This window comes from Monodelphis domestica, chromosome 3 (assembly GCF_027887165.1).
Source record: "Monodelphis domestica isolate mMonDom1 chromosome 3, mMonDom1.pri, whole genome shotgun sequence".
Lineage (NCBI taxonomy): Eukaryota > Metazoa > Chordata > Mammalia > Didelphimorphia > Didelphidae > Monodelphis > Monodelphis domestica.
In genome coordinates, this window is record NC_077229.1 from 195447193 (window position 1) to 195462321 (window position 15129).

The 15129-nt window shown below is 38.6% G+C and overlaps 1 protein-coding gene across 6 annotated transcripts in view; it reads left to right on the top strand.

Moving 5' to 3' along the window:
* The first annotated feature begins 2463 nt into the window (after positions 1–2463).
* CDYL (chromodomain Y like) overlaps positions 2464–15129 on the top strand; it is a 188129-nt gene continuing 175463 nt past the window's right edge. For 3 of the 6 annotated variants that reach the window (XM_056823382.1, XM_056823381.1, XM_007488017.3), the window contains exon 1: positions 6565–7108. Coding sequence is in view for 4 of the 6 variants with exons in the window: in XM_056823381.1 (XP_056679359.1) it covers positions 7085–7108 (24 nt within the window). In the remaining 2 variants the exon portion in view is untranslated. The other 3 variants (XM_056823385.1, XM_056823386.1, XM_056823384.1) reach the window with 3 other exon arrangements.

Consider the following 15129-nt stretch of genomic DNA (forward strand, 5'->3'; position numbering starts at 1 on the left):
AATGGGTGGAAATTGTAGAAAGGCAGATTTCCATATGATTGAATTGAGAAATTCCCTTTAAAAATCAAATAGGCTATTTTTTTTGGAGGAAATGGATTTTCCCTCTCTAGAGGTCAACAAACCAAAGTTAGATGTCTACTTCTCAGGTATATTGTTGGGAAAATGCTAGTTCAAGTTTAGGCTGCACTAGAGGGCCTCTGAAGTCCCCTCCAACCCCCAAATTTTGATTAAACTAAGGGAACAAACTGCTTTGAAGTACTACCTACCTACAAATGATACTCACTCTGTAAATCTATTTTTTTTCCATTAAAGCTGTTCCTTGATGAAGCTTAATACTAGTTAATATTTTGTCCATCTAATTCAAATTACTGGGTATGTTTGGAAATAAAAGTAAAGCAAAAGCAAAACCCCAGGATTTCTTCACAACATATTTTATAATTTAATCTTCACTAACTGAAACCAGACTTTCCTCAAATTAAACTATATTAATGAAGTTTTACAATCCAGCAAAAATAATATTATGGAGGGGCTATCTATATCACCTGAATTTTTTGAGGGCAGGACTGTCTTTTGCCTCTTTTTGTATCCCCAAGGATACCTGGTAAGTAGTAGGTGCTAAATGTTTATTAATTGACTTTTTTTTCTATGAGATTTAACAATGTTTTTACCTTTATTTTGGACTTTAGTAGGATTCTACTTAACACTCTTTTAAAATCACAGACAGTGTCAACAAAACTACAGATTTCAGAACTACAACATCTTTGGCCAGTATTCTGCTTTTCATTTCATTCATTATTCTTGAGCTAGGAATCACTTCTTGGTTCCAAATCCACATCTACTTGTAGATTCTATTTTATAGTACTTCTTACTCTTGGCTACTGCTCACCCACACCTGGATTTTTCTTCATTCTAACTGCCCACATTCATCACCTGGCCCAATTGTATATCTTAGTGATCCAGGTGCTACTTTAAAATTCAAAGGGCCAATGGAATGAGAGTGCATAGTTCCGGAATTATAGTAGAGATGCAATCTAATGGGGACAAAGGAAACTGGTATTATTCATTTTGTCTTTGTCTTTATGAATAAGAATTCAAGAGATTGTCACATTTATTAATTCAGGATAGTAGAGTAACATACTTTCAGAATTCTAAAATAAGTTATTGGGATATCATGGATCCAAAAGATCATTGAACTATCTCTTGATAATTAGTTATATGTAATCTTTTTTCCTTTCTCTTCCCAAAAAGTCTCTAATGCATTTGTAAATAAAAGGGGGGGGGGGATTTCTCCTCCTTTGAACAATCAGTCCTATAATGCTATAGAATATCCACTATTTTTTTTCAGTCACTAGGAAAAAGTGCATTAAATACACTTCAACTTTCTTTTGCTGCTTTCTGAGGCAGCTAATAGTACAAAACCAATAAGATGCGTAAGCACTGAATTTGCTTGAGAAAGAGAAATAGATTTATGAGTGAAATTAATGGAATCAGTCATAAGGCTAAGTTCATGTTTCTCAAATGAAAAACCAACCAAGAAGGAGGCGGCCAAATAATAGTCTTAGATTAGGGATGGGGATGGGGGGAAGGGTGGGTGGACTGTGGCAGCTGCATTTAGATATTAAGAATTCTATTTAAAAGAGAGAAATGATATCTGGAACCAGTGATGGATTCAGTCAGGGAGAGGCTGCCAGTTGAGATGGGGGCAATTAACAATTGGGCCAGGAAGGGAAGCAGCAGCTGAAGCTAGAAATCAGACATTCCTGATTAGCCAGAATAGGAAATGGCAGCTGGTGTACAACTCTAGCATTTAGTCAAAGGAGATGGTAGCTTTGAGCAAGATGAAGACCTCAGGAAACCAAAATGAATTCATCTTATTGGTTCTGTTGAAAAATTTTCCATTTATTTTGACTTAGAAATATGGCATTTTAGAGCCAGATGGTACCTCTGAATTCATCCTGTGCCACTTTCTCTTATAAGTGAGCCAGAGGTTGAAATTCCAGGAAACTTCCTGGTGTAAGTTTATTTCCTGTAAAATTTTCACCTTTTTCCACCCCCATCTCCTGCACAAACATGATGAAGAATATTTCATCACAGCAATAAATCCAGAATTTGGGGAGAGCATTTAGCCCTAATCCTTCTTCAATCTTGAAACATTCTCCAAATTTAAGCTTTTGTTAAAAACAAAAACAAATATTTCCACTAAAAAATAAAAGTTACTGCTTAAGGCAGAATTTTTTTTTTTTACACAGGCCAAAGCATATACTTGGATTCTTTTGTTTCACACTTGTTTTTCCTCATCCCATCTCTTCCCCCAACTAGAGCTGAGTGGTGCTTACTTAGGATTCAAATGCAGATGAAATGTAGATTGTTGGGAGAATGGGGGAAATTCTGAGATCATTTTAAAGACGGAAGGTAGAAAAAGACGATGGCTTTCTGGAAAGGGGCTCAATCTTTGTCTTGTTGAAACAGAGAAGCTCTTCAAGGATCAAGATCTGAGGCAATATTTCATAAAAGATCACCTTATGTGGTAGTAGTCTGGAGATCCCAAAGTATCCACCAAAGAAAAGTTCAAGAATGGATGGTGCCCTATGTCATGTTTATGGCAGGTAAGGACTCACATTTCTGGTAGAAATATCATGGTGCTTTTTGTGCTATACTGCAACTTTCAGGGCTGACTACTTAAGTACTAAGATGAAAACTTTGTAATATTTCAGTAGATAGTTTTTGGCATGCATTTGAGATACAATGAAGAGATTTCCCTGAAGTACAGAAGGGACTTGATCATACTTCTAACATCAAATTACTGAGAAAGTGAGTCCCTTTGAAACATCTATTGTATATGGTCAGAATAATCCTTACAAAAATATCATTCTTTCACAAAAGAAGTGTGATTCCAAACCACTAAAAAAACTAACATAAATATGTCCACAGCTTTATTGTTTATGTGAAAAGTGAAGGAAGAAAGCTGAATTTGATGAAAATCAGTAAATGAGCTACTCAGGTAAAATATATAAGCAAAAAACCCCATAATAACCTGGACCACCCTGTTTGGGAAGAAATTACTAAAGGTTTGCAGTGTAGTAGTTACTAGAGCTATCCAGTGTAGTGGAAAGGAGGAAAAAAGAGGGAAGCAGAAAGGGTGTTCTTGAAAACTTGTTTTATAGGTCATTTGCTGTTTTAACATCCCTTCTCCATACTTCTACTTGTACTATTTATCAGTGAAACTAACATGCAGAAGAAGGCAGGTAGGTACAGATGAAGACAAAAAAAGATAAACTGGTTTAATTGACCAACTGTGCTACTGAGAAGTGATTAAGGCTCCATCACTAAAAGAAAGCAGTCATTTAGAGTTAGAACATATTAGTACAACTAGTACAGTGCTGTGTACACAGAAGTTCCATATTTCTTTTGAGATTTTATATTTGTCTTCCCAGCACCTTGTATGATATTTGGCATATGGCAAATGCTTGGTTAATGCTTGTTGTTTGAAGATAATTTATTATGGCCATTTAAACAATGAGATGATCACATTTCATAATCAAAAATAGATAACATTCTTATGACAACTTTCTGAGGATAAAATGTTCTTTCCTGGTTAAAAAAAATAAATATATTTACTTTGTGTACATTAAATATATAGTTATAAAATTATAGGATTTTGGAGCTTAGTGATGATCTAATTAGCATATTTGAATAATTTTTGGGATGAGGAAACTGAGGCAGAGACAGGTTAAGTGACTTGCTTAAAACATCACAAAATAATAACAGCCTTAATATTAAACCCATATCTTTTGACTAGATCCAATATTTTTCTCAGCTGTCACATCAAATCTCTTTCATTTTTTATAATGTCTATGTTGATGCGTAATCTAATTAAGGAGGTCCCTAAATGAAGGACTATTCCTTGAACTTAAACTCAAACCTAGGTATAACTGTGGGTGCCTAATATATTCTATGATTCATTGTAAAAACCAAGAGTTGTCCAAGGAATGAATGTGTATGTATATACTTATCTAGGCATACTGTTTCTAAATATGAGATATCTACTTAAGATTTAGAACTTGCCTCACTATTTTCTCATGATTTTTCTCTGTGGTTTTGTTAAACCTTCATGGCCATTTCTACAATTGGTAATAGAAACCCTTAGGAGATAAAAGAATTTGTCCTTATTTGTTGCATGCATATAGGTTTTGGTAGATTAGATAGATTTAGATAGATTTGATAACTAGGTTTGATTATTACTAACCAAAAAAATCTGGATCAGGCACAATATTAGGGATACAAGATTGGTGTCTTATCCTCAGAACCCTTATAGTCTAGTTGGGAATACAGCTTTTAGTGCACATGATAAAGGCAGCAAAATGATTCATATAGATGGACTAGAGGAATTCAGAGGAGAAAGCTTTCACTGTGGGCTCTTGGTAATAAAGGAAGGTTTCTTGCTAGAGTCAGTGTAGTGTCTAGGACAAGAAAGTGAAGTTGGAGGCCCAAAGAAATGGGTTCAAATACTGACTAGGTAGGAGACCTTTGGAAGTCACTTAACCCCTCCAAACCTCAGTTTCCTCATTTTTAAACAAGGATGACAATAATAACACTTGTGTCAGAGATTTGTTGTGAAGATCAAATGGATATATATAAGTTGATTTCCCACCAGAGTGTGCTCTAGAACACTACTACTTACTACTACCTTGGATGTGGAATCAGAGGATGTACAGATGCTACTTAGATGACTTTGGGCAAGTCACTTAAGCACTCTGGGCCTTAGTTTCTTCATCTGGAAAAGGGAATTGGACTACTTAATCTCTAATGTCCCTTGCAGGTTTAAATCTCATATCCTGTGAACCTCCTCTAAATGAAGCTTGATCTTAAATGAAAAGGCAGAATTTAAGATCATTGGGAGAAGATGAGCATCCATCAGAGTGGGATATCTTGGTATGATTATTTAGAAATATAGCAGTCCAGGATATGCATGGTTGGATAAATCTCTTAATCTAGTTACTTTTTTAGAACACATTTGATGACGGGATTTGAAGTTTGGGTATCTACGTGGAGAACTAACCACCATTGCCAAATTCCACAGAAAGATAAGGCTGTAAGCTACTCTTCTTTCTTTCCTAAGGGCTACCAACTTCCTAAGCGCTGTATCTCAAAAGAGGGGAGCTTCAGTTGGGGCAGAAAGGGGATGATTAGCAGGTGTACAGGGAAGCAAGTGACAGCAGTTGTCTCTGCCTTCGATTACGACCCACTGCAATTCCCTACTTAAAACCAAAACCTGCTCTCCCTTATGGAGCATGCCCAGTCTGGCTTCTAGCGCCACATGGAGTTTCGGTGTGTCGAATCCATTTCGCTCCGGGTTTTATGAACTGCCGAATGGGAAATTGGGACGGAGGAGGGACATGGGTAGAGCGGTGGGTTCAACCCTGAGACTAGGCGCGGAAAGGGCTGGGGCACTTGGGGCAACGTCCTAGAGAGATGTGGCGTTCCTAGTCCCACCAATTCCTCTTAGAGACTTCATTCGATGCTTTCGAAGCGGGGGAAGTCTCCTGCCGAGGGGCCCCTTGTGGGCATCCTTGAGGCCAAGCGGGGAGGGGATAGGAGTTTGGGCTACTTTGAGTCAGGACCCCCGCACCCTGGGAGGTCTGCTGGCCATGCTCTTTCTCTTTTCTACCTCTCTTGGATCCATGAGAGCTTGGGCACCTAGTTGAGCAGGAGGTGTTCTAGAGGTCACATTGGCCTGCGAGTAGGTAAGGGGAAGGAGAGGAAGGGAGAGGAGGGAGTGGCAGGTCCTGGCCATGCTTGCGTTCGGAGGGGATTCTCCCATTTTGTTACACCCGGAGGTGTTGCAATAGGGAACGTCCCGCTCCAGGCTCATTTATGCTCAGCCTAGTCCATCGCGAAGAAACGTGTCTCCATTGGGTAATCTCTAGTCCAGACTCCCGGGCAAAGAAAATAGTCCCCCTCCAAGACCGTAGTGTCTCTCTTAAGCCTTGGCCAGACCGTCTCCAGAAGCTCCTGTCCTAACTCAGCGTCTGGAAATAACCGCTTCGCACAGCATCCCCCTCCTCTTCACTCCAAACATACCCCCCAACCCGGCCCGCCCAACTTCTTTCTCAAGGTCTCCAAGTCATCACCAAACCCAGCCTGATCCTTTCTTCTCTTGCTCCCCCTCCAAAATTACCACCTTCAAGAGCTTCAAGGTACACCCCATTCCCTCCCTTGGCAGAAAGCTGCTCGACCCAACGCGAATCCGACCTAGGTAAAGTCAGACGGGGTGTGCGAGATACTTTCCCCGGGGGCTCCTCCCACTGTTCCCCTTCGGCTCCTCCCCTTCCGTGCACTGCTTGCTCCCGTTCGGGTTCCGTCCCAGTGCTGAACCCTAGGCTCGGCTCCCGCTCCCACCACTGCCCCCTCCCCTCCCCACTTCTCCTCCCCCACTTGCTCTTGCCCCCTCCCCCTCCCTCGTGGCGGCTCCGAAAACCCGGAGAAGTGGAATTCCCCACCCTCGAACTCCGCCGTGGCTCGGGCGGTCGCACTGGGCATGCTCAGTAGTAGGGGCAGGTTTTTTTTTTTTTTTTGGTCGAAGTAGGAAGCTTTTTGCACTACACCGGAGAGGGGGAGCCGGGGAGCCACCCGCCGCCGCCACCGTGCAGCAGCAGCGGCAGTGGTAGAGGCAGCAGAAGCGGCAGCAGCAGCGGCAGCAGCAGCAGCGGCGGCGGCAGCCCTACACTCAGCCCCGCGTCGGGAGAGCTATGAGCCGGAGCCGGGCCGCCGGGGAGTGAGGGAGCCGAGGGGGCGAGGAGGGCGAGTTGCGCAGCTGCTCTTGCGCACAGCCCCAGCAGCGCCGCCGCCGCCGCCAGCCCCGCACTGGCATTGGAGTGCGAGAGGCTCGTCCTGAGCTCCCGGGCAGCGGGGAGGAGGAGGAGGAGGAGGAGGAAGCGGAGGCCACACAGGGACCCAACTGAAACAAAGTGTCGGCAGCCCGGCGGCAGCCCCGGCCCCGGCCCCCTCCTCTCCCCCCGACCCCGACCCCAACCCCTCTTCCCTCCCTCAACTCCGCCCGGGGACTCCCGCCTGGCCGCCCACCATGGCTTCCGAAGAGCTCTATGAGGTACCTACCCTCCCCCCTCCCCAAACTCTCCCCCCTTACCCTGGAGCGGAGCGGAGCGGACCGGCCGAGCGGCTGCGCCCCGGCCCCCTCCCCAGCCCTGCCGCCGGGGCTGTTTCCAGCTCGACGGTCCTGCTCCTCATCGGTGGCTCCCCCCCTTCTGCTCTCCTCCCCTCCCCCCCTCCGGCAGCAGTTTGCTGGACGGGAAATATGTGCGAGGAGAAGACGGTAAAGTGTGAGGATTGGCCTGTGCCACACTTCGCCTCCGAGATGAGCCCGGGCGGGCGGGCGGGCTAGAGCGAGCGGGCCAGGGGGAAGAGACGCGCACGTTTGGGCTGGGTGGGGTGGAGGAAGACTTGCTGCTCGCTGGAAGCGCCTGGAGGGGGGAAGGCGTCGGACGAGGGCAAAAGATGTCCGGGGTGGGGGGTGATTTCTCGATGGGGGGGGGAACGCGGCAGAGACTGAGGAAGTCACGCTTACACTATCGACTTGCTTAGACTGTGCGAAAAAAGTGTTTCATGGTGTGGGGTAATAAGTGCAAAGCCCCCCTAACTGCATGGCGGGGGACGAGATCGTGGTAGGATAGGGTCTTTTTTATTTTCAATACGCTCCCCCCTCCCCATTATTGCAAAGTGCAGTACTACCCATGCTGCCCTCTCGGGTATCCAGCAAGCCAGAGGGATGCAAAAGATCACGTTAAAAACGCTCGAGTTGGCCACATGCCTTCGTTAGTTTTTTAGCTTTGTGGCAAAAGCCAGGAAATTTAAATTTAGCCCTGATGCCCTGTCATTCATTTGTAGTATCCACTGGGGGAAGGAGAGTGGGGGGCAACAAGAAAAGGATAGTGACCAAAGCTCTGCAAGTTGAGTGGCATAGCTGGGCCAGTTCTAACTCTTTGGAGTTTTGAGATAGTTTTGCATCCTTAAAGTGATTTAAATGCTTGGTGATTCTTAGAAGTTCCGTCTTTAAGACTTCTTAAAGAGTATAGAATAATTTTTATTTTGAAACATTTCTGTTTTGTTGGGTGAATAGCAGCTATTCGCTGGAGAAATGATGGTGTCTCTTATTAATGATGATTTTAAAATCTACCTTTTAATAATATAGTGATGATAATGATAGCTAACATAGAGTGATTATTGTTTGCCAGGCATTGAGCTAATAGCTTTACAAATATATCATTTGATCTTTAGAATAAGGCTATGAGGCAACTCCTTTTTGAGGCAAATTTCAGAGTTTAAGTGACTTTTCTGGGGTCACAAACAGCTAATATCTGAGGCTGGATTTGAACTATGGTCATCTGACTCCAGGCCTCAAAAAATATATATATAACCTAAAACTTTTGTGTACTTTGTGATTGTGTTCTAGGTGTAGTTTGGAAACTTAAGCATCTATTACAAGCACAGATCTAGTCTTTGTGAATGCTTCATAAATACCTAGTGATGATAATGGTCTTCTTTTCTAAGTATATTTGTGTGTGTGTATGTATATATGTATGTATGTATGTATATATGTCTTTAATTGATTTTCTTGTGAATAGTGAAAGTTCAGGTACAAGCAATTTGCTATTTTTGAAAACAGAAAGTTATCACATGAACATGGTTAGAACATAACCATTGAAGAACCTATTTGTAATTTATTCATACAATAAACATAGCTTAGCAAAGGGATAAGTGGTTAAGTTCTATATCATTTTAGTCAAAGATTGGAATAATCTACTTTGATTTAACAACATTCCACAGATATTTGAGTGCTGTGTGTTCATGGCACAGTGTACTACTCACTGGTGCTCTTTATGGGCAGGAACAAAGTAGGAGAACTGATTATAAGGCAATAAGTGATAACTTTAAGAATAGTATTAAAAGTAGGAGAGCAAAGAAAAGAAGTAGAATTTGAATCCTTAAAGTGTCTCTTAAGCTTTCAGTTGTCAAAGAAGTTGACTTGAGCATGCAAACCTAAAAGGCATATGGAGACCAGGGCACTTTAGTTTTCCTAATTAAGTTAATTTTTGGTCTTATAGATCCAAGGAGTTATTCATTCTTTAATTTTGTTGTGCTTAAATATATCTAATAATGTACTCTATAGGTTTACTTTAGATTTTTTTTAGGCCAAATTTGTGCATCTTCTATCATAGTCCCACATTTCCTAGAGGTCTGGGAACTACTTTTCCTAACCTAATTTGGTTAATGGTCAATACAAGGAAGGAACTGCTTCCCCTAGAAATTATTTTGCTATATAGATGTCTAAAACATTTTTACTTGTATATTAGCATAGTTAGAATGTCTACATTCTCTTCCCCAAGTTTTTCATTTCTAAAGTTAGGAATTCATACTATACTTTTATCATGTTTAATTTTGATAGGATTGCTAAAGTAAAAAGGCCTGGAAAACACTTCATTTTGAAACTAAATAAGCTTAAGTTTGTCTTCAGTAATAGAAATAGAATGTCCACATCAAGGAATATACTAGTTCAATTGTGGTCATTTATAGAATGTAATCTGAAATATTTTTATCCAGTTTTGTGGATAGCACATTTCTAGAGTGACATTGACAAACTCGGTGGTTTCCAAAAGGCAGACAAGGTAGCCAGAATGGTATCTATCCTATAAAGGATAGTCGAGGAAACTAGGTTATTTTAAGAGAATTGGGTAATAATAGTTCACATTTATGCAGTGATTTAATTAGCAAGTTACTTTATATCATTTAGTCATCCTCATTAAAATCCTGGAGGAAGGTGACAGTATTATTCCCATTACAAATAAAGAAACTGAGACTAAGAGATTTTAAGTGATTCACCAATGTCCGAGGTAAGATTCAAACCTAGGTCTTTTGAACTCCAAATTTAGTACTTTATCCACAATATTACCTAGTTGACTTGATAGCTGTCTTCTAATATTTGAAGGATTGTCAGGTCTTAAGGTGAGTACATTTTTCAGTTGGCAAAACTAGTTAGAATTTGTATGGAGAAATTTCAGCTCAGTCTAAGGAACATTCTATCACTTAGAGCTGTCCAACAATGGAACATGTTCACACTTAAAGTGGTGAGCTTTCCCTTAATGGAAGTATTCAACCAAGGGCTAGATGACCCATCTGTATATGGTATTCTGGAAAGATTTTCTGTACTGTTTGCTAGGGAAATTGGAATAATTATCTCAAAGGTTCCTTCTAGACTTGAGTCTATTAAGAACTCCAGCTCCCTCGATTGTTTAAAAACTAACAGCCACCTTCATTTTCTCTCAATGAAAGCTATCAACTATAAAAGACCTTCAAGAAAATTTTGGAATTAATTGTTTTGAGGGATAGAGTAGTGGTGTGGAAGAAAATTTGTCATATATTTGGTAATTCTGATTAAGGAGTAAAACATAGATACCAATCCATAAGAAGGCATTACTTATTTGGACAGCATAGATTTTTTTTTCTATGTTGATGTTAAGGTATCCCACTTGATAAATTACAGTAATAGTAATATACTTTAAATTTAATAATGGGACAGCCAATATTATTTTTACTACTTTGTATCATATATGTTACATATTCTCATCTTAATGATCAGGTCACCAAGTAATTTAGTCAAAATAGAAATAAACTTTAAAAATGAAACATTCTCCTTGAAATTTATAAAAATGAAAGAAAAAAGCATAAGATGGAAAATTATGGGGTAAGACCAAGATTTTAAAAGAAATGAATGAAAAGTAAGTGCTATTTGAGGGAAACGTTTCCTTTCCTCTCTCCTTAGTGAAGATATCCTCTACCAATATACTCTGGAGCACAGTAGTATTCAAATGCAAGTCACTAAAATACAAAAATAACATGTCAGTGGATAATTTACATGTGGTCCAACTTGTATCAGCATCCCTTCAGGTTTTAGTGTAGTTGAAAGTTGAAAGAAAATAAATTTGTTAAAGTTGCCATCTATGAGTTGGTGATCTAGTGTTTATGGTGGGGCAATAAAGCCAAATAAGTAATGTTCTTCATCTTTGGAATTTACTATTGGAAATACTTTATGGACAGTTTTATTTTAAATGCTATGTTTTTGAATTGGGGATATTATGGAAAAATTCAGTTTCCTTTTTATGATTAAATTTTCTGATGTCAATATGTCTTTTCCTTGAATTTATAGAAATGTTTCACCTGAGATACTTTTATTCTTTGTAATTATCCCTGAATATTTTCATTGTTAAAAAAATTTTTTTTTACCTTTTAAGAAACTTAAAAGTTCTTGAGCTTGCTTGTTTTCAGTCTTAATTTTGGCAGAACTAGTTATAACTGACTTTCTTTTTTCATTATTGATACTGGAAATTATAAGTTTATATAAACTGAGCAAAAAGTAATGGGTACTAATTTGGGTACTGATCTTTTATTTGCAGATCACTGATTCATGGTTTTAAATATTTACGCTATACAGAAGCAATCTATCATGTTTTAATGTGATTCAACAGAGTGGTATAGTGGAAATAATAGAAGTTGGAAGACCTAAATTCTAATAAGCTCTGATCCTAATTGTTAGCTCCTTTAATCTATAAGCCTTAATTTCTTTCTATGTTTTATGTTAAGTGGAAAGATTGGTCTTGGGTTATCTTTTGAAGTATCCCTAATAGTTCCAAAATTTAGAGAATTCTTATGAGAAAAAAAATGCAAACTTGCTGCTATTGCTTTGTAGCATTTGTTCTTCAAAACCCTCAGAGCATAGGTTCTGTTTGTCTTACTTCAAATGAAGAAACAGAAGAAAAGGTTAAATGATTTTCTTAAGGTCACTGCTAGCCTTTCTTTCTACTATACCACACTGACCCATGTTGAACAATGAAGAGTTGGCTTCTATGAACCTTGAAAATGCAAAGTAACAATTGCTTCAAAGGGATTAATCTTTCCTAGTTGGTTCCCTCTAGAGTATTATTTGTGCTTCTTAGTTTACTGTTAGCTCCCTGTATTCCCTAACTCTTGATCATCAGGTCTCTTAGCCCTGATTAATAAAGATAGTAACAGAGTCAAGAAGGATTATTATTAGGGAGATCAAAAGTCATCAAAGTATTTCTGAATTTACTATTGCTATTTCTATCACCCAGGATTTGGAGAATTAACTGTATTTTTGTGGATCAGAGCCTTTTGCCATGTTTTCCCTCCATAAACCCATATTTATCTGCTTTCTTTGTTTTATGTGCCAGAATTGGAAATAGCTTAATAATGGACATTTCTAGCCAGCTCTGTTTCTACTTTTCTACTCTGAAGAATGTTACTTAGATATTTAATCTGATACTTAAATAGGATAAATTGAGTTCTCAGTTCTCAAATCTTTCCTTCAGTTTCTAACTCTAAGCCTACTCTTTCTAATTAGAATAATAATTCTTGTGCCATTGAAATTCCACTAGTCCTTTAGGTATATGTAACTGCCATTTCCAACTTCTTTCCACCACCACAACCAATTCATGACCAAGTCCTACTGTTTTATTCTTCTTCTAGAAGAAATGACATAACATTTTTAGAAAAAAACATTTATGCTGGTACCATCTTAGACCAGACTCAGCACTTCATACTTGTGTTGTTATACTTGTGTTGTTATAGTGGCCTACTTGACTAGTTTACCTGCCCCTAATACTTTCTTCCATTCTGTTCTATAAAGTTATTGCTATTAAGAGTAATCATTTAATTTAATTTTCCCCCAATTACATGTAAAAAGAGTTTGCAACATTTTAAAAAGAATATTGAGTCACCAATTCTCTACCCTTCCTTTTCACTCCCATGTTCCCCCCCCTCCCCCCAGATACACAATATAGATTTTACCTGTGCAATCATGTACAACATTTTTCTGTATTAATCCTTTTTTGGAAGGAAACTACCAAAAAAACTAAAAAGTAAAAAAAAAAGCTTGCTTTGGTCTGGATTCAGACTCTGGATTGGTATTTTTTTCTCTTGAAACATTTCATTTTTCATTATGAGTCCTTTGGAACAGTTTTGGTTCATTGTATTGCTGAAAATAGCTAAGTTAATCACAGTTATTCATTGTATAGTGTTCTTGTCACTGTGTACAATGTTTTCCTAGTTTAGCTTAGTTCACTCTGTTTTAGTTGATGTAAATCTTTGAGTTTTTCTAAGACCCTATTTTCAGTTCTTATAGCACAATATACTCAGCCATTTGATAAGTATCCACTTACTTGCCAGTTCTTTGCACCCTTTTCCCCTCCAGAAAAGAACTGCTTTAAATATTTTCTAATGTAGGGGTCCTTCCTCTTTTTTGTCTTATTTCTTTGGGATACAAGCCTAGTAATAAGATTGCTGGGTCAACCAATATGTACTGTTTTATGGTCCTTTGGACTGTAGGTCCAAATTGTTCACTAGAATGATTTAATCAGTTCACAATTTCAACAGTGTGTTTCTGTCTCAATCTCTCCACATACCCTCCCCAAGTTTTGTCATTTTCCTTTTCTGTCATAATAGCCAATCTGATAGGTGTTGGGTAGTACCTCAGAGTTGTTTTAATTTTCAATTCTCTAATAGCGATTTAGAGCATTTTTTTGAATGCCTAAAAGCAATCTTTTTCAAATGTGATTTTCTTCCTTTCACTACTTCTGATCAAATCTGAACCTAGGGCCTGTCTCTCCAAGGCTCCCAAAAGCAAGCTCCTCTCATCTTACTATAATTCTTATTTCCAAAACTTTACAGAAATACTTGATTAACTTGGAATCCTGTATGTCTGAATTTGTAAACTGTATTGAAGTTTTTTCACTAATCTGCAGAACAAAGGGCTTGTTAATAGAGTTTTAAGTATATTATCAGGTGAAAACTTATTTAAGAACAATCTTCACATACAAAAATAATACTGCTAATGATATATAATTCATTCTTTTTAAGGTAGAATCTCGACTCTGTTAGCTTAGTTTGAATTAATATGAACTATTTAAAAAAATTATTCTCGATTTAGATTTAAACTTCCTAGTTGGTCCAAATAAGTGAAATTTTATTGCAGTCTTTTTCTATCTACATTTCTACTTAATACTTTTGTGCTTAGATAAGCAATTTCTCCCACTGGACAAATGGTCCCAATTCCTAATCGGTCTCAAACATCTGGTCTTGCCTCTAGAACATCTTCCTTTTCTTTCTTTCTTTTTTTTAAATTAATTAGCAGGCAGTTTTAAAACAACAACAAATACTCTTACCTTTTGTCTTAGTATGAATTCTAAGACAGAAGAGTCCCAAGGAATAGGCAGTTATAATTAAGTAACTTGTCCTGGGTCCCATAGCTAGGAAGTATCTGAGGCCAGAGTTGAACCTAGGTCCTCCTGACTCCAGGTCTGGCGCCCTATCTACTATCAAGCTGATTCCAACAAGCAATTTTCAACATTGTTCCAGGCACTGGAGACACAAAAGATAGAATGACAATTCCTGCTCTCAGAGAATGTAGATTTCTGTTAGGAGTTGCTATTCAATCAAATAAATGTTCCAACCCCAATAGAAACCTTTGACACAAAGAATTATAGATATTATTGGAGAAGAGTTGTCACATTAATGAACATAGATCTTATAAATATGTGTTGAAACAATATCCATATGAAGATTGCATATGATGATGTCAAATCTTACTTTACAGATAGACATTTTAAACCAGCTAGAAATAATATCTTTATCTTCATTAAAGGAAAGAACTCAAAATGTTTAACTTGGTGAGAAGCAGATTCAGAGGGGACATTATATCTCTGTTTAGCTACTTGAATGTGGGAGAATTAACTTTTGTCCAGTTTTTTTAGGAAGAAAAAGAAACATTGGTACATCTTAGGCCTCCTCCTCTCTTAGGGGAGGAAGACTTCCTTTACTAATTCACTGAAGTCACAATTAGTTGCTATGTTGATCAGAGTCCTGATTTTATTCAAGATTATTTTCCTTTATAAATTGTTCTAGTTTTTCTCACTTCATTCCTGCATCATTTCATACAAGTCTTCCCAATTTTATCTGAATTGGGAAACCATTCCTGGTTAACTTCACTTGTCTAGGTCATTCCTTCACATATAATTTGAGTATAACCATATATATATATAT